The 23,629-nt window shown below is 39.5% G+C and overlaps 1 protein-coding gene and 1 pseudogene across 1 annotated transcript in view; both read right to left on the reverse strand.

Moving 5' to 3' along the window:
- Nucleotides 1-3,031: 3,031 nt before the first annotated feature.
- LOC149261307 (polycomb group protein FIE1 pseudogene) lies at nt 3,032-7,347 on the reverse strand (annotated as a pseudogene).
- A 108-nt stretch (nt 7,348-7,455) lies between these two features.
- Nucleotides 7,456-23,629, reverse strand: part of LOC149261308 (uncharacterized) — a 29,022-nt gene continuing 12,848 nt past the window's right edge. Inside the window, exons 3-5 of the mRNA XM_089368477.1 lie at nt 16,670-17,017; nt 8,429-8,821; nt 7,456-8,332 (exon numbers count right to left, since the gene is read on the reverse strand). Of these exons, the coding sequence (XP_089224603.1) occupies nt 7,456-8,332; nt 8,429-8,821; nt 16,670-17,017 (1,618 nt within the window). The remainder of the gene's footprint in view (nt 8,333-8,428; nt 8,822-16,669; nt 17,018-23,629) is intronic.

Here is a 23,629-nt window from a genome sequence, read left to right on the forward strand (position 1 = left end):
TTTGTCAAGAGTTAGTGGTTACCTGAACCTAATTGACATCCACATAGCAAAGGTTCCTTCGCATGGAAAACAAAAGAAGCAAACAATCCCTCATAATAGTAGAGAAGTTTCATAAATTTATGGTAAGTGGTTCCTCTTTGAAAACACTCTTTAGAATAGAAAATTCATCCAATGTTCCATTTAGATTTGAAAAATTGCAATGCACAAACTTTATGGAGGGTAGAAGACCACTTGAGAAGAGGTTATAAAATGTTCATCCTAGAAATGTTAATGCTACTGTGAGAAAAAGGGTGGCTAGAGGCATTTGGATCAAGCAAGTGAAAGCTGTCAAGAGTTAGTGGATTACCTGAACCCAGTTGACATCCACAGAGCAATGGTTCCTTCGAATGGAAAACAAAAGAAGCAAACAATCCCTCATAATAGCAGAGAAGCTTGATAAATTTATGGTAAGTGATTCCTCTTTGACAATGTGAGTGGGCGAGGTGGACTCATAATTTCCTGGGGGTATTCTTGCTCCCACCCCTCCCTAAGTTAGAAGCCCCAGTAATTCTAGTCGGCAATAAATGGCTCCTTGACATTGCCAAGTCTGCTGACCTCATTCTTGAAACAGGATTCCTTGCATCAGTGGCATTAACTAATGCAAAAGGAGTTGTAATGTTCATGACTTCAACAAGGACATCCTAGAGTGTTTCCTCTCTAAGAAGGACATCTCCCAGATGTCCCCTATTTGGAAGAGATACCCTAAGAGATGGAGCACATCACCAACATCCTCTAGAATGTCCACTCATATATAAAATGTAACAAGGAAGAACAACTTTCGGGCCACTTCCCTTTAACTCATGCAATATAGACAAAAAGCCATAGACAAGCATAAAAATTAAGAGATTGTGCAAAAGTTGTCTGGTCTTCTAATCTAAAATTGATGTGAGAAAATGACAAGAGATTACCCATGAAACATAGGACTACTCCAGTAGTTTTATTGACTCCTGAAAACCCTTAGCTTTATTTAGTCCCAAAAATCTTTAACAAGGACTCTTTTTTAATTCAAGTTGTGACCCTATCTTCTTTATAATTTTTATGGTCCTTGGTAAAGAGGAAAATATACTAATTTTTATTTTGTAACTGAAATTGATTGTACCGTAGATGTTTTTGGTTTTTTGGTTTTGCTTAGGTATTAGGAGAATCAGTAGACCTGCCATCAGTTAGCAAGGTGTACCTGTGGTCTGTCATTGAGGAGGCCTAGGGTTGAGTTAGAGGGTCTGCCCCCATACTCCTGAGCCTATAACATAATTGACCACAAGCCACGCTAGGTGGGTTAACTGAGTTTCAAACATGCGCAGAGCTCCAATATTGGTCAACAAATGCTTTCTGGTGCATGATTTCCATAGTTTTGCCTAACCCTATGTGCTTTTGTGCAATGAAAGTTAACATGCTTATGTGGTTCGAGTCTCTGGTTCACATCCTACATCCTTCTAATAAATTTTTTTAACCCAAGACACTAAAAACAAGCTAAACAAATTCTTGTTATACCTTATTCTCAAAATGGGTGTTTCTGAACTGTTAGCATTCAAATCAGCCTCAGGCTGAGGAAGGCAAAACTCGAGGCAACATCAAACCACGCTCAGCCTCGTAGCTAGCCCTACGAGGACAAGAGAGGGCTCTCTCCGGGTCTATCTCGGCAGACAAGTTTTCAAAGGGGCTGAGATGACCGATAAAGAATACTGATTTTAGGCTAGTAAAGAGATATGAAATGAGGTTTTAAATAAATGTTTGGGTTTTCTGGGCTGCATGGGCAAAGACAGCAAGAGCAGAGGTTTAATCAAAGGCACAGGTTAATCCATAAGGCGAGGTAGGAGTGAAGTTTAACAATAAAATTGAGATTAAACGGAATGGCAAGACTGCTGAGAAGTCGACAAGGGCATGTGTGATGGATCCTTATCAAACAGAAGAAAACATTAAATATGAACACTTCCTCAAGACAGAGCAAATAAATTGAATTCTGCCTTTCTCACTTAAAAGTATTCATTTAGAAACGATTATGAATGAACTATGAAACATTACAAAAGACATTGAAACAGAAAGAAAGATACATTTGCTAAACTTTCACACCACAAGGATCTTACAAATCAGAGCTGTACTCTTCAATTAATCTCTGTCAAACACTGTACAATGAAATTCTGTTCTTCTCCACGCACACCTCTCAAAATTCTCCTCCCCCCCCCAACCTTCACAAATCATTTGCCATACAATAAATAAACTATACTAGAAGAAAACAGAACGACCCAAAACAAGGGCGCTATTTCACCTGAAGTCATGAAGATAGAAAAGAATCCTCCATTTGCTCTAAAGATAGAAAAGCCTTCCAATATTCCAGCTTGAGGATTTCTAATGACCCATGAAAACTAATCCTGGAGCGTAGACTAACTAAAGACAAAAATAGGCAATCGAACCTTTGAATGCCACTTTGCAACTGCTCTCAAATTTTTGGAGATACGCTTTGCCACTTTACAGAAATTGGGAAGAGGTCCCCAATATTTTAATGCTAAAATATGGGTCAAACTGCCACATATGCTCTTTTAGATGAATCGAATGCCCACATATTGCAACGATTGCCACGTTACATTTTCCATGTGCTTATCACCACATCATACATATACTGATACCTTTAATTCATCTGAAGAAGGTTCTATCATAAAACAACGACTTATATATAAACAACTCAATGCGGCCATCAACTATCTGATGCGAATAGACCATTTTCCTGAAAATACTGTGTCCATTTCCACTTTACTCCATGACAACATACACTATCTGTTTTGAATACATGCATTAGAACTGGCAGTGATGATGTCCCACTGACGTCTGAGAAGATTCCTTTGACTCCATTAAGATGATAATAACAACTGGCTGTCTTTGAAGGCATCTTTATGAACACAAGGCCCTGGGGAGCATGCTAATTTCAAATGTCCAGTAAAGTGTAGCTTTATAAAAATGGGCATGCAATGCACATTGAACCAAGAAATTGATGATTTTACTGAGCCACGTCCCAGCGCCACATACTACCATCGTCACAGCAGCAGAGAATGGTACTTCCATCATGAGATATAGCCGTCTGTCTAATAGGATGTTTGCAATGTGGATGTGATAACTTGGCAACTAAATTAGGAGGGCTCGACTGTAATTCCCAAACATAAAATTTTCCTTCCTTGTTGCCAACTGCCATAGAATTATAGTGGAAATCGCATGAAAACTTGATAAACCAAATGTCACATTCTGGCACTGGATACTTTTGCAGGATGTCCACACTCTTTGATAGGATGAAACTGCCAAGCCATCTAGTGCAATCCACATAGTTTGAATGCACTGTAGCAATAAAAATAGGAAATTGCACATACTTCGTGGGGAATTTCGATGGAAAATCCGTCCAAGTAAATGACTTCTCAACATAGGTCCAAAACTCTTTCATAGACCAGATCTTGACCGTGTTGTCCATGCCACAGCTTGCAATACGATATACATCTGAAGGATGGAAATCTACACTGAGAACTTCATTGCGATGTCCCCCGGCTCCAGTAAATATCAAAATGCATATTCTAGTTTGAACATTCCAGAATCGTACAGATTCATCTTTGCTAGCAGATAAAATAAGGGAGGGTTTCAATGCTCGGGTCCTTATTTCATTCACAGAATCACCATGGCCAACGAAACTCTTATGGACCCTTTCATTTGCAACATCAAGCACTCGAATTATACCATTGTGACCACCTGCAACTAATAATGGTGAACCATTCACATTGCACGCCCAACTTAATGTGTAAAATGATTCCTCCTTATCATCGTCAACAGATGCCTGCAAAACAGAAATAGCGCCTCGCTCCAAGCATTGGTAAATGGTCACCTTTACAGGTCTACGAATATCACAGCCATTATAACACTTCTAAATCATTACGGATTGCCACCATATCTGCACAAGTGAGGACGCCGCCCTGGTTGACGCACTATACACACCAGCAAGAGATAGAAACTCTAATTCTTGGGCCTGTCTTTCCATAGTGATTATCATCTCCTGAGCTTGGCGTGCAACCCACTGATTCAAAATTCCAGATTGTCGTTTTCTTACAGCAGAAGACTCTGTCGATTCGATACTACTGGATCTATGATGCCTGCGTGAATGCTTTGAAGAGCCTATAACTGATATTGATGATGATGGTGCGCTTGCAATTGAAGCGTATGGGCATGGGATTGGACGCAAGAGCAACAAATTTCTGAGCTCTGTTGCTGTGTGGGTAGCGCCCCTGCCCAACGCGCCGCGCGCCTCTGATGCGCCGCACGCGTGTAATTTTACACTGTGTTTTTGTGCCTGATGCACCGCGCGCCCCTAATGCGCCGCGCGCCCAGTCCAATGCGTCGTGCGCCTAAAAATTGATCCACCAAGATATTGGTAGGCTTGACATCTTTATGAATAATTGCAGGGGAGCAATCGTGGTGTTCTTCTAATCGGTTCTAATCGGTGGAGTTCTTCTTAGTTCTGTCCTTCCAACATCTGACATGGCTGCAGCATTATCCTGTAGATCTCCAGCTTCAGCAAAATCAAGAATATGCCATCTTATTTATGTAACTTTCAATACTTATGATAAGTCCTCCTGTTTACATAGATGGAAGTCTTTAAAATGCAAATTTATTACAAAAACAAATTTGTCGATTTCTTCTCCAAAACAGAGTTTTTTTTTGGAAAAGGATCATTTTCGAGTATTACTTATGATAAACTCTTGAAGTAAGAGACTTATTCAACCTCCCTCTGGCCTGCAAGCATTATTTCACATTTCTAGAGACAAAACCCTGGACTCAAGAAGTAAAATGACTCTTTTCTGGACCACATTAACATCAATGACTGCGAATGACGAGAAATGAACCTTGGTGCATTTGACTGCAGCGAGCTAACAAGACGGAGTCTAACATTGGCTCCAATGGGGATGGAAGCTGCCACTTTTTGGAGGTGCCAAGAACCGCAGAGCTTTGGGAGAGCAGACAGTGCCTCCGTCCATTGGGTGATGGAGCCATTATTTCAACAATTAACACAAAACTTTGAAACATTTATTAATTGAAACTGACTGAAAAGACTGAAAAACTGACTCAGCAAACTTCAAACTAAACTGTAATGAAATTGGAACAAAATGCTACCTTTTGGCTGCTTATTTATTTACAAAACCTACCCTACTTTGCTGTAAAAACAATAGATCAGGTAATACTGAAATGCCAGATCAACCATTCAAGTAAACCTGAGAATGATGCCGCTTGAGAATGCTTCCACCAGGACACAGATGTAATTGCTGGCAACCCTTCATGCGCGTAATGAGCCTGGTCACGTAGAAAACAGCCTGATCTATCAATCAAACTGAAAAACATTTCCATGTATGCTGCCATTGGATCGCAAAAGCCAGACTCTGTTGGCTGCCCCAATTCCGCAATACATATTTCCAGCTGCACACTGTCAATGCAAACATCTGTAGGCAACTCTATTATTGCTTGTTTCGAAGGAGGAATGATTTCCAAGAACGTTTTAGGGTCTCGGAAATCATATGACTAGATCTGCTCATCTAAACACTGAATCTCCTTCTCAATTCTTTCAACAACTAACTCACAAAGACTAGTTTTAGCTTCAAGAGGGAACTTTGGAGATTTCAAACATTGAAGCAAGGCACTGAAAAATTCTTCATTAATTTCAGAATCTGCTAACTGATTTCTTACTTCTTTTGCAGCTTCACACAGTGCAGGGTTTACCATTGCATAAATGGATCAGCGAGCACTAGAATGTCTGGATCGCGTTGGAGTCGCCAGGTGAATGTTTTCAGCCTTCATAAGTGTCCGACTGTTGTCCACCATCAGCATCAAATCTGCAATTTGATTTCATGTACTGGGACAAGACAATCAACAAGTCGAATGTCACATCAACAGCAAACCATCTCCCCAGTGTGGTCGCCACTATGTTAGCATTCAAATTGGCCTCAGGCTGAGGAAGGCAAAACTCGAGGCAACATCAAACCACGCTCAGCCTCGTAGCTAGCCCTACGAGGACAGGAGAGGGCTCTCTCCGGGTCTATCTCGGCAGACAAGTTTTCAAAGGGGCTGAGATGACCGATAAAGAATACTGATTTTAGGCTAGTAAAGAGATATGAAATGAGGTTTTAAATAAATGTTTGGGTTTTCTGGGCTGCATGGGCAAAGACAACAAGAGCAGAGGTTTAATCAAAGGCACAGGTTAATCCATAAGGCGAGGTAGGAGTGAAGTTTAACAATAAAATTGAGATTAAACAGAATGGCAAGACTGCTGAGAAGTTGACAAGGGCATGTGTGATGGATCCTTATCAAACAGAAGAAAACATTAAATATGAAAACTTCCTCAAGACAGAGCAAATAAATTGAATTCTGCCTTTCTCACTTAAAAGTATTCATTTAGAAACGATTATGAATGAACTATGAAACTTTACAAAATACATTGAAACAGAAAGAAAGATACATTTGCTAAACTTTCACACCACAAGGATCTTACAAATCAGAGCTGTACTCTTCAATTAATCTCTGTCAAACACTGTACAATGAAATTCTGTTCTTCTCCACGCACCTCTCAAAATTCTCCTCCCCCCCCAACCTTCACAAATCATTTGCCATACAATAAATAAACTATACTAGAAGAAAATAGAACGACCCAAAACAAGGGCACTGTTTCACCTGAAGCCATGAAGATAGAAAAGAATCCTCCATCTGCTCTAAAGATAGAAAAGCCTTCCATTATTCCAGCTTGAGGATTTCTAATGACCCATGAAAACTAATCCTGGAGCGTAGACTAACTAAAGACAGAAATAGGCAATCGAACCTTTGAATGCCACTTTGCAACTGCTCTCAAATTTCTAGAGATACGCTTTGCCACTTTACAGAAATTGGGAAGAGGTCCCCAATATTTTAATGCTAAAATATGGGTCAAACTGCCACATATGCTCTTTTAGATGAATCGAATGCCCACATATTGCAACGATTGCCACATTACATTTTCCATGTGCTTATCACCACATCATACATATACTGATACCTTTAATTCATCTGAAGAAGGTTCTATCATAAAACAACGACTTATATATAAACAACTCAATGCGGCCATCAACTATCTGATGCGAATAGACCATTTTCCTGAAAATACTGTGTCCATTTCCACTTTACTCCATGACAACATACACTATCTGTTTTGAATATATGCATTAGAACTGGCAGTGATGATGTCCCACTGACGTCTGAGAAGATTCCTTTCACTCCATTAAGATGATAATAACAACTGGCTGTCTTTGAAGGCATCTTTATGAACACAAGGCCTTGGGGAGCAGGCTAATTTCAAATGTTCGGTAAAGTGTAGCTTTATAAAAATGGGCATGCAATGCACATTGAACCAATAAAATGATGATTTTACTGAGCCACGTCCCAGCGCCATATACTACCATCGTCACAGCAGCAGAGGATGGTACTTCCATCATGAGATATAGCCGTCTGTCTAATAGGATGTTTGCAATGTGGATGTGATAACTTGGCAATTAAATTAGGAGGGCTCGACTGTAATTCCCAAACATAAACTTTTCCTTCCCTGTTGCCAACTGCCATAGAATTATAGTGGAAATCGCATGAAAACTTGATAAACCAAATGTCACATTCTGGCACTGGATACTTCTGCAGGATGTCCACACTCTTTGATAGGATGAAACTGCCAAGCCATCTAGTGCAATCCACATAGTTTGAATGCACTGCAGCAATAAAAACAGGAAACTGCACATACTTCGTGGGGAATTTCGATGGCAAATCCGTCCAGGTAAATGACTTCTCAACATAGGTCCAAAACTCTTTCATAGACCAGATCTTGACCGTGTTGTCCATGCCACAGCTTGCAATACGATATACATCTGAAGGATGGAAATCTACACTGAGAACTTCATTGCGATGTCCCCCAGCTCCAGCAAATATCAAAATGCATATTCCAGTTTGAACATTCCAGAGTCGTACAGATTCATCTTTGCTAGCAGATAAAATAAGGGAAGGTTTCAATGCTCGGGTCCTTATTTCATTCACAGAATCTCCATGGCCAATGAAACTCTTATGGACCCTTTCATTTGCAACATCAAGCACTCGAATTATACCATTGTGACCACCTGCAACTAATAATGGTGAACCATTCACATCGCATGCCCAACTTAATGTGTAAAATGATTCATCCTTATCATCGTCAACAGATGCCTGCAAAACAGAAATAGCGCCTCGCTCCAAGCATTGGTAAATGGTCACCTTTACAGGTCTACGAATATCACAGCCATTATAACACTTCTAAATCATTAGGGATTGCCACCATATCTGCACAAGTGAGGACGCCGCCCTAGTTGACACACTGTACAAACCAACAAGAGATAGAAACTCTAATTCTCGGGCCTGTCTTTCCATAGTGATTATCATCTCCTGAGCTTGGCGTGCAGCCCACTGATTCAAAATTCCAGATTGCCGTTTTCTTACAGCAGAAGACTCTGTCGATTCGATACTACTGGATCTATGATGCCTGCATGAATGCTTTGAAGAGCCTATAACTGATATTGATGATGATGGCGCGCTTGCAATTGAAGCGTATGGGCATGGGATTGGACGCAAGAGCAACAAATTTCTGAGCTCTATTGCTGTGTGGGTAGCGCCCCTGCCCAACGTGCCACGCGCCTCTGATGCGCCGCGCGCGTGTAATTTTACATTGTGTTTTTGTGCCTGATGCGCCGCGCGCCCAGTCCAATACGTCGTGCGCCTAAAAAATGATCCACCAAGATATTGGTAGGCTTGACATCTTTATGAATAATTGCAGGGGAGCAATCGTGGTGTTCTTCTAATCGGTTCTAATCGGTGGAGTTCTTCTTAGTTCTGTCCTTCCAACATCTGACATGGCTGCAGCATTATCCTGTAGATCTCCAGCTTCAGCAGAATCAAGAATATGCCATCTTATTTATGGAACTTTCAATACTTATGATAAGTCCTCCTGTTTACATAGATGGAAGGCTTTAAAATGCAAATTTATTACAAAAACAAATTTGTCGATTTCTTCTCCAAAACAGAGTTTTTTTTTGGAAAAGGATCATTTTCGAGTATTACTGATGATAAACTCTTGAAGTAAGAGACTTATTCAACCTCCCTCTGGCCTGCAAGCGTTATTTCACATTTCTGGAGACAAAACCCTGGACTCAAGAAGTAAAATGACTCTTTTCTGGACCACAGTAACATCAATGACTGCGAATGATGAGAAATGAACCTTGGTGCATTTGACTGCAGCGAGCTGACAAGACGGAGTCTAACATGAACTTTTGCAAATATATTGAAATCACATACATAATTACTTTGCATGGTTCATTAAAATTATCTAGTTGCGTCAATAACACAATACAAAACATATTTCTTGTGATAAAATTTGCAAGACTCAATTGTTTAACATCAAATATGAAACTTGGCTTCCTTGGCGAGATTTATTCTTCAATGTAAGTTGGATAGTATAAAATTAAGTTTATGATCCCATGCATCCATATGATCTCACACATTCCAAATATAATTACCCATAGCTGCGCTACAGCACTTCTGTGTGCCTTCAAATTTTATTACAGTCATAGGATGAGCCATATGAATTCTAGGTGCTTTTTAATTATCTCTCTTCAGCAGAATCCACTCTTGGAGCTAACCTGGGCCTGCATAAATTGAAGGACATGCCATAAATCATATCATGTATGTACCATTATTAAATCAATGATTTCCACTTAAAAAGGAACTCTTAAAGAGAATTGTAAAATAAAGAAAAAAAATTGGGCCATTTCCCTTTAACTCATGAAATATAGACAAAAAGTAATAGACAGGCATAAAAATTAAGAGATTGTGCAAAAGTTTGTTGGTGTTCTAATCTAAACTTGATGTACAAGAAAATGACAGAAGATTACCCATGAAATATCCATGCATCCACATGATCTCACACGTTCCAAATATAATTACCCATAGCTGTTGTGCAACACTTTTGTGTGCATTCAAAATTTATATAGTCATAGTATGAGCCATATGAATTCTAGGTGCTTTTCCATTACCTCTCGTCAATGGTATCCACTCTTGAAGCTAACCTGGGACGAAATAAATTGAAGGACATGCCATAAATCATATCATGTATGCTTCCATTATTAAATCAGTGCCTAGTGAAAAGATAATAATTCATACAATTAATGTTAAGAAGTCAAAGAAGGGATCTACAAGTTGTGACCACAAATTTGGTACTAGTAGAGTCATTTGTTTATGGTTTGTTGCAACTATTTGTAGTACGACAGTGAAAGTTAAGGACTTTTTCATTTAGTAGTAGTGTGCAATAATAATAAACAAGAACATAAGACTTCATGCACAAGTCCTTTTAATAGCATTCCATAGTGTACATCAGCATGCACCATGCAGTCATCATTGCCAGATTTGAATGCAATGGTGGCACTAGCATCAATGTTTGTATAACATCCCTTCATCTCTTCACTACAAGTACATTTTTTTGCAGAGACTCTTATGTATATTTCCTATTCAAGGATTGCTACCATAATACATGATCATGGTCACAACTTTTGATGATATAGAAGCATCTCAAAACAGTAAATTTTTATTAACTAAGATAGGATTTTGTGAAATAATGTTTTTCATATTGCTGTAGATTACATTGATATGAAAAACATATTTGTTATTTGTTATTGTTCAAGAAAACTAGCAACAAACTCTGCAAAATTGGTGAAGGCATGAAGACTCCAAGTCTTGCAACAAAAGTTAATGTCAATGATGCAAAATTAATACTTTCCTTGGCAATGAAGGGGAGAAAAATAGAGCAGGCTGTGTAGAAATTTTGAATAATATGACACTTATTCACAGAGATTATCTTGATTATACACTATTGCAGAATACATGCACAATACATAATCTCCTCTACGTTGATCATCAATTTAGCAGCATCAAAAACAATGAAACATCAATCGCATGCACACATTAACACAGTATGTATCCCGGGGAAAGCTTACAGCTGAAAACCCCACACTATCTGTATATTAATGATTGAGAACATGTAACATTACATAGTACAATACTCCTCACAAGTATCCAACACTATCTCCACCTGTTACACACAATACAGCTCAGATCTGATCTCCAAATCTCCTCCACTGCTTGCCTGCCTCCACTGCACAATCCTGCAAGAGAATGAATGAATCCAAACTCGTTCGGCCTGTCGAGGTTATGTGGCAGGTCAGCCGGGCATGCATGTTGATGGATCCGACCCTTGTTATCCTCAAGAGACACAGCCCTTGAGCGAAAGGATGCGTATAAGTAAGGAGGATGGCGTTCGACGAAGGGACATCGAACTCAGACTTCCACATCGCAGAACAATTTTATTTACCTTGGAAAATCACTCACACTGGAAATCAAGTGAGCATAGGCTATATCACTAGGCATATGCAATTCTCATGGGCATACTCAATCCTTTGATTGTGCAAGATCTCATGCACAACTATAGTTACAACTGATAGCAATCTCAACCTCTAACACTTGTCTCCACTGAACTGTACATGCACTGAGTTAACTGATGTATTCTTCAGTTTCATTATGAGTTAATAATTAGTGAATTAATTAATAACTAATTCACACAACTCATCACTTAGTCTATTGGCCAGTTAGACTAAATACAACTAGTTCAACTAAGTCAAACTGAACACAACTCCATTAACTGCTCATCCAACTCCATAGAACTCAACCACATGAGTTCTAACTGATGTTCTGCATGCAATAGCTCAACTGACTCACAAAGAAAGCATATTTCCTTATGACAGTTGCATGTGCCACATCTGTAACTCAACCTGAAGTGCTCCAAGAGGATAAGATAAAGTTTATAGTCTAAATATTATTATGAGACAATAATATTTGACTTTTCTATTTTTGACCAGCAGTCTAAAAATAGACTCTGGTCACCCCTGCTGTGATCCAAAAATAGAAGTCCATCTATTTTTCCCAACATGACCAATCATCCATAAACAATAAACTGCAACTCATAGACCATGATCCATATGTCTAAAAATAGACATAGTCTAAAAATAGACTTTGCGCCAAAACTTTCTTGCGGGACCACTTAGTGAAGGCGACTCCTTTCCACTAAGCTCCATCATCTTCTTGCATTCTCAACAAGAATTTCTTGTTGCGCACTTTTCAACACTCCCTCTCAACAAGAAAGGCTTCCTCTCAAACCTGATCTTGTAACTCTGGAATGTTCTGCATGCAACACATCTGCCCAGTCCACTTTGCTCCAACAACACTTGGAACAAAAACACTCCCAACTGACCACTCTGTTGGGCTAGGAACATACTCTGATGCTGAAGCTCTACCTGCTGCTGACAAGTGCTCCCTCTCTGACATCTGCACTACTGCAACATCTCCATGCATCTCGCACCATTGCACACCTCTTTGTGCCACCTAGCACTGTGCAAAACACTTGTGCCTCTCACATTGCTGCAGCCTGCATGCTATGCACTGTCCTGGGATTCCCTACACTGTCGCTCTCTCTGCTGCTCCATCCGCATCTGTCTCTACCCAATCAGTCAGTTCCTGCTACTACACATTGGGGCTCCTGTAGCAAGGTCTCATCCAAGAGGTTGGGTACCTCAAGGATCCTGCCCCTCCTCCTTGGGATGATCAATCCACATCACCCCACCTCCTACCTGGAGGTATGGCTGCATGCGATCCCTCTACCCACCTGGCTCGAAGTTTCCCCCTACTAGAGGTCTCTGCATGAGTAGATGTCTCTACCCGATCTCCTCTCAACTTCCCTTGTTGTGGCTGCTCCACAACCTCCTGAAGCTGCTGCACCAATCGTGGCTCCTCCACAATCGTCTGAGACTTCTTTTGGCTCTGCATGTTGAGAGGTAATATACACTCCCTCTCAACCACCAAGTCTCCATCAGTTGCCTTGCTGCTCAAGGCTTTGCATGCATCTTGAATCTCAAGAGCATATAGGTTCTTGACCCGTGAACCAATCTGCTTCACCTATCTAGTGATGATGTGTCTAAGGAAAACCTTTCCCTTACTGAAGACTACATCATAGCCTCTGTCTTCCAGCATCGCGATCGACACCAAGTTTCTCTTCTGTCCTGGTACATACTTGACATCGGTCACGGTAAGGCGAGCTCCATGCTCCCTCTGAAAGATAACCGTTCCTACACCTGAGACACTATACTTCTCATCATTACCATCACTATGAGTATTTGGAGATCTTTCTCCTCCAAAGTACTCAACAAACTTTTGTCACCAGTCATGTGGAAAGAAGCTCCACTGTCAAGAAACCAACCACTTCCCACCATGGATGAAACCATGCATGCGAAGAGTGTGAAGTCCAACTCAAACTGTGAAGCAAGTGAGGCTGCCTCACCTTCAGATCCTTCCCCGGATCCCTTCTTGGACTTCTTCTTTGGGCAATTAGTAGCATAATGGCCCAACTCGTGACAACAAAAGCATCGCACCTTCGACTTGTCAACCTTCTTCCCATCATTGGAAGAACAGGATTCGGAAAGAGAAACCTTCCCCTCTTCTTCGCCTTACTCGCTAAGGCACATTTCTCCTCATCATGCATAGATGAAGAACTGTCTCTGGTGCGCCATCTAATCTCCTCTTGCATAACATCCGACCAAAGTCTCTCCCATCCTGGCAATTTCTCCCTTCCATTCATCGAGCCCTGGTAGCTATGCCAACTCTTAGGAAGGCCAAGGAGTGTTAGACTCACCATATCCTCATCCTCAACAGTTACCCCCACACTTCCCAGCTCATCCCGGCATTGGGTGAACTTCGTGAGATACTGGGGCATACTGTCTCCATTCTCACACCTAATGTTTCTAAGCTTATCCTTGAGCACCAACTTCCTTTGGTCGCTCTTGCTTTGGAATAATTCTGTCAATGTTTTCCACATCAAATATGGAGAAGCCTTTCCATGGAGGCTGGACACAATGTGATCCCTCACGCCCTCCAACAGAATCCTTCGACACTTTGCTGTCTTCTTTTGCCAATCCCTAACTTGAGCAGCATCAGTAGGTTTTGGGACATCCACATCTATGAACTCCTTCAACCCATTATCATCTAACACCGCCTCCATCCTATCCTTCCATGCAATATAGTTCACGCTACCCTCAAGGGCATACTCCAATCACAATCCGTTGAAAGACATTTCAACTTTGACACCAAGAAAACACTGCTACAAATTTGAATTCCACCAGCTCAAAAAAAAAAACTCAACCGCTTCTGATCTAAAATTTGTGAGAACAAAGTATTTCTCGTACAGAGATCGACTGTATGGGCATTCACCAGATATCTCACCTTCCAAAAGAAGGATGAATCCAGAGGCTACCTGGCCCGATCACAGACTCTGCCTGAAGAAATAAAATGTAAACACTTTCTGAATAATAGATATGATGATCAATACAACACTGATATCATGTAGAACTTCTTCTACAAATCAGCTGGCTCTGATACCATGTAGAAATTTTGAATAATATGACATTTATTCACAGAGATTATCTTGATTATACACTATTGCGGAATACATGCACAATACATAATCTCCTCTACGTTGATCATCAATTTAGCAGCATCAAAAACAATGAAACATCAATCGCATGCACACATTAACACAGTATGTATCCCAGGGAAAGCTTACCGCTGAAAACCCCACACTATCTGTATATTAATGATTGAGAACATGTAACATTACATAGTACAATACTCCTCACAAGTATCCAGCACTATCTCCACCTGTTACACACAATACAGCTCAGATCTGATCTCCAAATCTCCTCCACTGCTTGCCTGCCTCCACTGCACAATCCTGCAAGAGAATGAATGAATCCATACTCAATCCTTTGATTGTGCAAGGTCTCATGCACAACTATAGCCACAACTGATAGCAATCTCAACCTCTAACACCTGTCTCCATTGAACTGTACATGCACTGAGTTAACTGATGTATTCTTCAGTTGCATTATGAGTTAATAATTAGTGAATTAATTAATAACTAATTCACACAACTCATCACTTAGTCTATTGGCTAGTTAGACTAAATACAACTAGTTCAACTAAGTCAAACTGAACACAACTCCATTAACTGCTCATCCAACTCCACAGAACTCAACCACATGATTTCTAACTGATGTCCTGCATGCAATAGCTCAACTGACTCACAAAGAAAGCATATTTCCTTCTGACATATGCATGTGCCACATCTGTAGCTCAACCTAAAGTGCTCCAAGAGGATAAGATAAAGTTTATAGTCTAAATATTATTATGAGACAATACTATTTGACTTTTCTATTTTTGACTAGCAGCCTAAAAATAGACTCTGATCACTCCTGCTGTGATCCAAAAATAGAAGTCCATCTATTTTTCCCAACATGACCAATCATCCATAAACAGCAAACTGCAACTCATAGACCATGATCCATATGTCTAAAAATAGACTTTGCGCCAAAACTTGCCTGCGAGACGACTTAGTGAAGGCGACTCCTTTCCACTAAGCTCCATCATCTTGTTGCATTCTCAACAAGCATTTCTTGTTGCACACTTTTCAACAGGCTGTAGCAGTCCATTATTTGCCAAGATAGATGATTCTATGGAGGAACTAAAGTATGGGATTTTAAGACCTCTTGGACTACTGTCGGATCACAAAAGAGACCACACCATTCATTGAACTAGGGCCTAAAAATTCACCAGCTACCTCTAACCACCATTGACCAAGTCCACCAACTACAACTTAATATCATATACCCTATGACTAAGATAAAACTTTGATAACTAGCATAAAACATAATTAAAATGAAAAAGGTGCATTTAATTGCTCTAATTGTGTGCCAAATTGAAAGCTTTAGAAGGTGGTGTGAAGATAATTATAAGTAGATTTTAGTTGGATGGCTTTGTGGAAAATGTCCTCATAGACATGCATGTGAAATGTGGAACTATAGAGAAGGCATGGTAATTGTTTTACAAAATGTGGTCTGATGGAACACTATCACTGCTTGATATGCACATAATTGACATGCTCTTGAGGCCCTGAAACTCTGAAAAGATACAACATAAAGGTATTGGGCTAGAATCCAAAAGAATTTATACCGTTCTTCATGTGTGCCACTTTAGAAACTCTAGAACAGAGCATGGAGATTCATGAACGAATCAAGGGATTGGTTTTGATATGAATATGTTTGTATGGAATGCCTTTGTAAGAATGTATGTGAAATGGGGAAGCATATAAATTGCAAGTGATATGTTTGACAAAATCCCTTAGCAAAACATTGTCCCATCTTCTAGTTCACCTTTATAAACTTCACGAAAACTTCTCATGTCGAGTATTAAATTTTCATCAAAGTTGTTGGTGGATTATTGTATCTCTGCAGATGTAAAGAACTGGCCCATAGTTGAACGTGTAAACGAAACATAGCTACTAGTACCACTCTTCTAGGAACCTGGGGAAACTTTGCTGGCCATAGTTTCTGAATTCCCACCATGCAAAGGAAGAGGCAACCAGGTTGGAGGGGAGTTCTTTCACTTCGATTTTGGGTGGATATACATGCAATACCCTGTTGCTAGTAGTCTCAGTGCAGCAAAAGCTCCAACAATTGATCCAATAATAGGTCCCATCTTCCCATTTTTTCCTTTGGAGTTCATAGGACTATTGCCATGAACAGGATAGGGCTCGTCCAGACTTCCAGCAGGACTGCTTATCTTCATTATTTCCAACCCATTTAGTATAGCATTAACATTGGTATTATCATATAGAGGACTTGCAGACCCAACTTGGATCTGGACCAACTTCGCTCCAACTAAAGTGTTGGCAACAAAGTCTCGATAGAAAGACACATCCAACCCCCTTGCCTTGCTAGACATATCAAAGTCCGCTAATGTAGATTGGCCATTGATATAGGCACTGCAAATCAACAGATATATAACTCAACTACCAATATCATAGAAATGCATCCAAACAAAATATGTGAGAATAGAGTCCACACTAAAAGTCCAAGAAATGTTGAAATTTTGGGTTTACAGTACTAGATGCACTCACAACCATTTCCTGTGTTGTTGCATAGACCATGTTAGGAGAAATAATGTCACTAACAAGAGCATTGTATTTGATAAAGCTGGGATTAATAGAAGCACTCTTAGCAGTAGTTTTTATCTTCAAATACTTCTAAAGAGTCTCCCAAACTCTTCACAAAGTATCATTCCTAGAATTGATCTTAGTTCCTCCCATATTAATCATATAGATTGTCTCCAGAGCTATGCCATAGAGTGCATAACCATCCACAAGAGGCTGAATAGACAGAACCCTCGTTGGTATCAACCCATCAGGGGCCAAGACAACCTCAATGGCATTGACAAATGCCAAAGACCTTTTCCTTTGCTAGCATTCTTCCATCTTGCAGTAACATGGCAACCCTAGAACTAGGTGTGGAGATCCATGAAGAAATAATTAGAAATGGGTTTTTGTATGATGTGGTTGTAGAAAATTCCCTCAGAGACATGTATGCAAAATGTGGAAGTATATGGAAGGCACGTGAATTGTTTAACAAAATGCATCAACAAAATGTTGTCTCACAAACAACCATGCTTGCAGGATATGCACAGAATCGACTCATTGATGAAGCCCTAAAGTTATTTAAGGAAGCAGGTGTGCAAGTGACAAGTCTTCTAGACTATCATAACCAATGTAGGAGCCATCTGGCATGCTTGCGCTTGCTCACCAAACACTCGATAATGGTGCATTCTCCTTTCAACTTACTTGATAATGAATTTTCCTTGTTCATCATCTCCAAGTTCTTCTACAACTACAAATAGCCCAATGGACCAGATAACCTTTCATAAAAGACAAAAGAAATCAAATGGAATGCAGTCAGATAACAACTTTGTTTCTAGTCTACTTAGTGGCAATCCTTCTGCTGCAGTTCTTGTAGAAGGAGAAAATTGGTGCTAGATTGATGATAGAATTAAAATACTCGTTAATGGGGCCATTGTCTACCTAATCAGTATCCAAGGAGAATGGATGTTTCTTACTTTCCACCTGAGAACCTTCGAACCATTCTTGGCTCATAGGTGCACACCATCAATGGTAGCTTTTCTAGATGCAAAGAAATTATAATAGGAGAGGAAGACTGCTTATTAGCCCTCATCAATGAATTATTAGGCTTATCTAAATCTTATATTAAAGAATCTACTCAACAAAGTTTCTCAAAATATATTCAACATTATGAAGAAGATCAGAAGATATGACTCTAAGAACTTAGAATATTATACAGAAAGGAAATATTCAGGTTATGAGGAACATGTAGGTGTTGTTTAGGACTATAAAAATGAGTTGAACACCCTAGTTCACAAGTCAAATGCTCTAGAATTTGACAATGCTTTACAAATAAGCTCAAAAGAGATGTTATGAACTTGAAAATTCTACAGAAGTGGAATTAATAGGTGATGAGGAACATGTAGGTCATCTTGAGAATTGTAAAGATGAAGTCAACACCCCAGTTCATAGCTCATGTGCTCTAAAAAGTTGAAAGTGTTTTCTCAATGCTTCTTCAGAATTTTTTAACGGTAAGGATGGAGAAGAGGATTCTGGTAAATAATCAAGGATTATTGGATTTCACATTGGAAATGATGTTTTTAAGTGAAATCTTACAATCACTAATACAAAATCAATACTCTAGAACTGCTTGAATGGAGCTAAAACTAAATCAGTGCCTAGTGAAAATATAATAATTCATACAGTTAATGTTAACAAGTGAAAGAAGGGATCTACAAGTTGTGACCAAAAATTTGGTACTAGTAGAGTCATTTGTTTATGCCTTGTTGCAACTATTTGTAGTACGACAGTGAAAGTTAAGGACTTGCTAATTTAGTAGTAGTGTGCAACAATACTAAATAGGAACATAAGACTTCATGCACAAGTCCTCTTAATAACATTCCATAGTGTACATCAGCATGCACCATGTAATCAACATTGCCAGATTTGAATGCAATGGTGGCACTAGCATCAATGTCTGTATAAAAGCTTCATCTATTCATTGCAAGTACATTTTTTTGCAGATATTCTTATGTAGATCTCCTATTCAAGGATTGCTACCATAATACGTGATCATGGTAACAGCTTTTGATGATATAGAAGCATCTCAAAACGGTAAATTTTTATTAACTAGAGATAGGATTTTGTGAAAGAATGTTTTCCATATTGGTGTAGATTGCAATAATAAGAAAAACATATTCGTTCATTCTTCTTGTTCGAGCAAACTAGTAACAAACTCTGCAAAATTGGTGAAAGAATGAAGACTCCAAGTCTTGCAACAAAATTTAATGTCAATGATGCAAAATTAATACCTTCCTTGGCAATGAAGGGGAGAAAAATAGAGCAGGTTGTAACAGTCCATTATTTGCCCAGACAGATGATTCTATGGAGGAACTAAAATATGGGATTTTAAGACCTCTTGGACTACTGTCAGATCACAAAAGAGACCACACCATACATTGAACTAGGGCCTGAAAATTCACCAGCCACCTCTAACCACCATTGACCAAGTCCACCAACTAAAACTTAATATCATAAACCCTATGACTAAGATAAAACGTTGATAACTAGCATAAAACATAATTAAAATGAAAAAGGTGCATTTACTTGCTCTGATTGTGTGCCAAATTGAAAGCTTTAGAAGGTGGTGTGAAGATAATTATAAGTAGATTTTAGTTGGATGGCTTTGTGGAAAATGTCCTTATAGACATGCATGTGAAATGTGAAACTATAGAGAAGGCATGGTAATTGTTTTACAAAACGTGGTATGATGGAACACTATCACTGCTTGATATGCACATAATTGACATGCTCTTGAGGCCCCGAAACTATGAAAAGATACAACATAAAGGTATTGGGCTAGAATCCAAAATATTTTGTATGGTTCTTCATGTGTGCCACTTTGGCAACTCTAGAATAGGCAAAGGAGATTCATGAACGAATCAAGGGAGTGGTTTTGAGATGAATATGTTTGTATGGAAGCCTTTGTAAGCATGTATGTGAAATGGGGAAGCATATAAATTGCAAGTGATATGTTTGACAAAATCCCTTAGCAAAACATTGTCCCATCTTCTAGTTCACCTTTATAAACTTCACAAAAACTTCTCATGCCGAGTATAAAATTTTCATCAAAGTTGTTGGTGGATTATTGTATCTCTACAAATGTAAAGAAATGGCCCATACTTGAAGGTGCAGACGAAACATAGCTACCAGTACCACTATTGTGGGAACCCGGGGAAACTTTGTTGGCCATAGCTTTTGAATTCCCACCATGCAAAGAAAGAGACAACCAGATTGGAGGGGAGTTCTTTCACTTCGATTTTGGGTGGATATACATGCAATACCCTGTTGCTAGTAGTCTCAGTGAAGCAAAATCTCCAACAATTGATCCAATAATAGGTCCCATTTTCCCATTTTTTTTTGGAGTTCATAGAACTATTGCCATGAACAGGATAGGGCTCGTCTAGACTTCCAGCAAGACTTCTTATCTTCATTATTTCCAACCCATTTAGTATAGCATTAACATTGGTATTATCATATAGAGGACTTATCGAGCCAACTTGGATTTGGACCAGCTTTGCCCCAGCTGAAGTGTTTGCAACAAAGTCTCGATAGAAAGACACATCCAACCCCCTTGCCTTGCTAGACATATCAAAGTCCACTAATGCAGATTGGCCATTGATATAGGCACTGCAAATCAACAGATATATAGGTCAGCTATGAATATCACATAAATGCATCCGAACAAAATATGTGAGAATAGAGTCCACACTAAAAGTCCAAGAAATGTTGAAATTTCGGGTTTATTGTACTGGATGCACTCACAACCATTTCCTGTGTTGTTGCATAGACCATGTTAGGAGAAATAACTTCACTAACCAGAGAATTGTATTTGATAACGCTGTGATTAATAGAAGCACTCTTAGCAGTAGTTTTTATCTTCAAATACTTCTGAACAGTCTCCCAAACTCTTCACAAAGTATCATTCCTAGAATCAATCTTAGTTCCTCCTAGATTAATCATATAGACTATCTCCAGAGCTATGTCATAAAGTGCATAGCCATCCACAAGAGGCTGAATAGACAGAGCCCTCATTGGTATCAACCCATCAAGGGCCAAGACAACCTCAATGGCATTGACAATTGCAAGACATCGTTTCCTTTTCCAGCAATTTTCCATCTTGCAGTAACATGACAACCCTAGAACTAGGTGTGGAGATCTATGAAGAAATAATTAGAAATGGGCTCTTGTATGATGTGGTTGTAGAAAATTCCCTCAGAGACATGTATGCAAAATATGGAAGTATATAGAAGGCATGTGAATTGTTTAACAAAATGCATCAACAAAATTTTGTCTCACAAAAACTTTGCTTGCAGGATATGCACATAATTGACTCATTGATGAAGCCCTAAATTTCTTTATGGAAATGCCTCAACGGAATGTGGTCTCATGGAATGCCATGATTGTAGGATTTACACAGAATGGGCATTGTAAGGAAGCCCTAAAGCTATTTTTTGAAATGAAATTGATGGGCATAAGAGGTAATTCAAAAACATTTGTTAGTCTTCTTCCAGCTTGTGTTGGCTTGGAGCAAGGTATGGAAATCCATCAAGAAATAATTCAAAGTGGATTTCAATTTCGATGTTGTGGTGATGACTGCACTTATTGATATGTATCGTAGGCAAGTTGTTAAAATTGGCAACTAGGGCCAAACTCCATGTGGGTCATCTTATTAATGGAAGCTGATATTTTTATTGGATCCCTCTCATTGAGAGGTGTAAGATTGATCTACATATCATCCAATTTCGATAAGTATTCATGAAGATATGAATTTATTTGTGTTATGGGAAATTCGTCAAGGTCGGCCAGAAACCAAATATACCCCACTTATGCTCAACGTTTTAGTATAAATAAAGGTGCCTTGAATCATTTGAGAACACACTCTCATCTCCCTTGATCTCTCCTCTCCACTTGTTTGGGTTGTCCTTTCTCAAAGAGAACATAGTGGAAAGGGTCTTCTTAGAGAGCCCTAGACGTAGTCAACTAAAGAGCCCTAGCCACAGTGTTATGAGGAGATCCATTCGCAAGTTAGAAGGGACCTATACGCAGCTCAAAGAAACCCTTATACGTTGTCAAGAGGGAGACATATTCGCTGCTCAAGGAGGAAGCCTAGCCACTATCCAAACAGGGAGATCTAGCCACAATAAAGGAGGCCTATGTACAGCTGGAGGAGAATCCCTAATGTGTTTTCCTAAAAGTGCCCTAGGCGCAGGTCAACGGTGCCTTAATCTTAGGCCCTAATTCACTGTAAAGAGAGCTCCTAAACAAGGCTAAAGGAAGTCCCTAATCCGTAGTCATAAAAGAGACTAGAACGTTGTCAAGGTTGGTCCTACTTGCTGTCAAGAAAGCTCCAATACACAACAAACATTTAGCCCTAATTCGCTATCCCAAGAGGCCCTAAATCCGTTGTTCTAAGAAGCTCTATATTCGCAATCAAATAAGCCTAAATCCACTATCAATGGAGCCCTAATACTCAGCCATGTAAATACCCTAAGACACAACACGGGTAGCCTTAGAACACAACAAGAAAGTGTCTTAAAGGTACAAGAATGGATGATGTGTTTTCTGTAGGTGTCTGTGTGATAAAGGAATACTGAAGGGCTGAAGAGGAGGCTGTGTATCTTGCTAGAAGGCTAAGGATAGAGGGAGCTGTTTGAGAGCTCATAAAGGATGGAACAATCCTCCATAAAGGCTACCTCAGACCTATTCTAAGGGTTGTATAATGCTGTTGTAATAAGAGATGGACAGTGCCATTGTCAAAGGTTAGAAGTATTGCATTGAGGATCAGTGAGCTAAGCAAGGAGCAGAGTGGTGGTGTAATCACCTTGGAGAACCAGTTGAAGAATGAAGACTAAGGAGCTACACATCTAGATGCAACAGTTATATGCAGCATGACGGTTAGTGGACAATATGCACAACAACATGTAATGATTAAAGCATAGTGATGACAGTATGTACAACAGCATGTATAGGTAAAATTGTTACATAGTGGAGGCAGTGTGTATAGCAACATGTATGGGTATAACCATGACTGGTTGCATTTCCGTGACAAGAGAAGCTCAGTGAATGGGTGCAACATGATGACGAGATGCAACACGATGGAGAATTAGTTGAAATAGCTTGTCTTCAACTAATCTCATGTATCATCTTCTTAGAGATGATCTATGCTCTTATCTAGATAAGTCAAAGTGTTGACTTCTATTGTAAATGTACTATCTCTCTCTCTCCCCCCCTCTCTGTTGAACTATTGAAGAACATATAAGAAGAATTGATCAAGGGTTTCCCACATTGGGGTTTGTCCCTGGCTAGCGCCACATCTTGTGTCCTCTTGTCTTGGCTTGTCTTCTGGGATTTATGTTTATGTTCTATCTGTAGTTTACTCTAATGTTGATGTGATCGCTAATCTGTAAAGATATGTGAAAATTG

This window comes from Pinus tabuliformis, chromosome 6 (genome assembly GCF_031772625.1).
Source record: "Pinus tabuliformis cultivar Carrire ecotype Pingquan chromosome 6, CPIR1, whole genome shotgun sequence".
NCBI lineage: Eukaryota > Viridiplantae > Streptophyta > Pinopsida > Pinales > Pinaceae > Pinus > Pinus tabuliformis.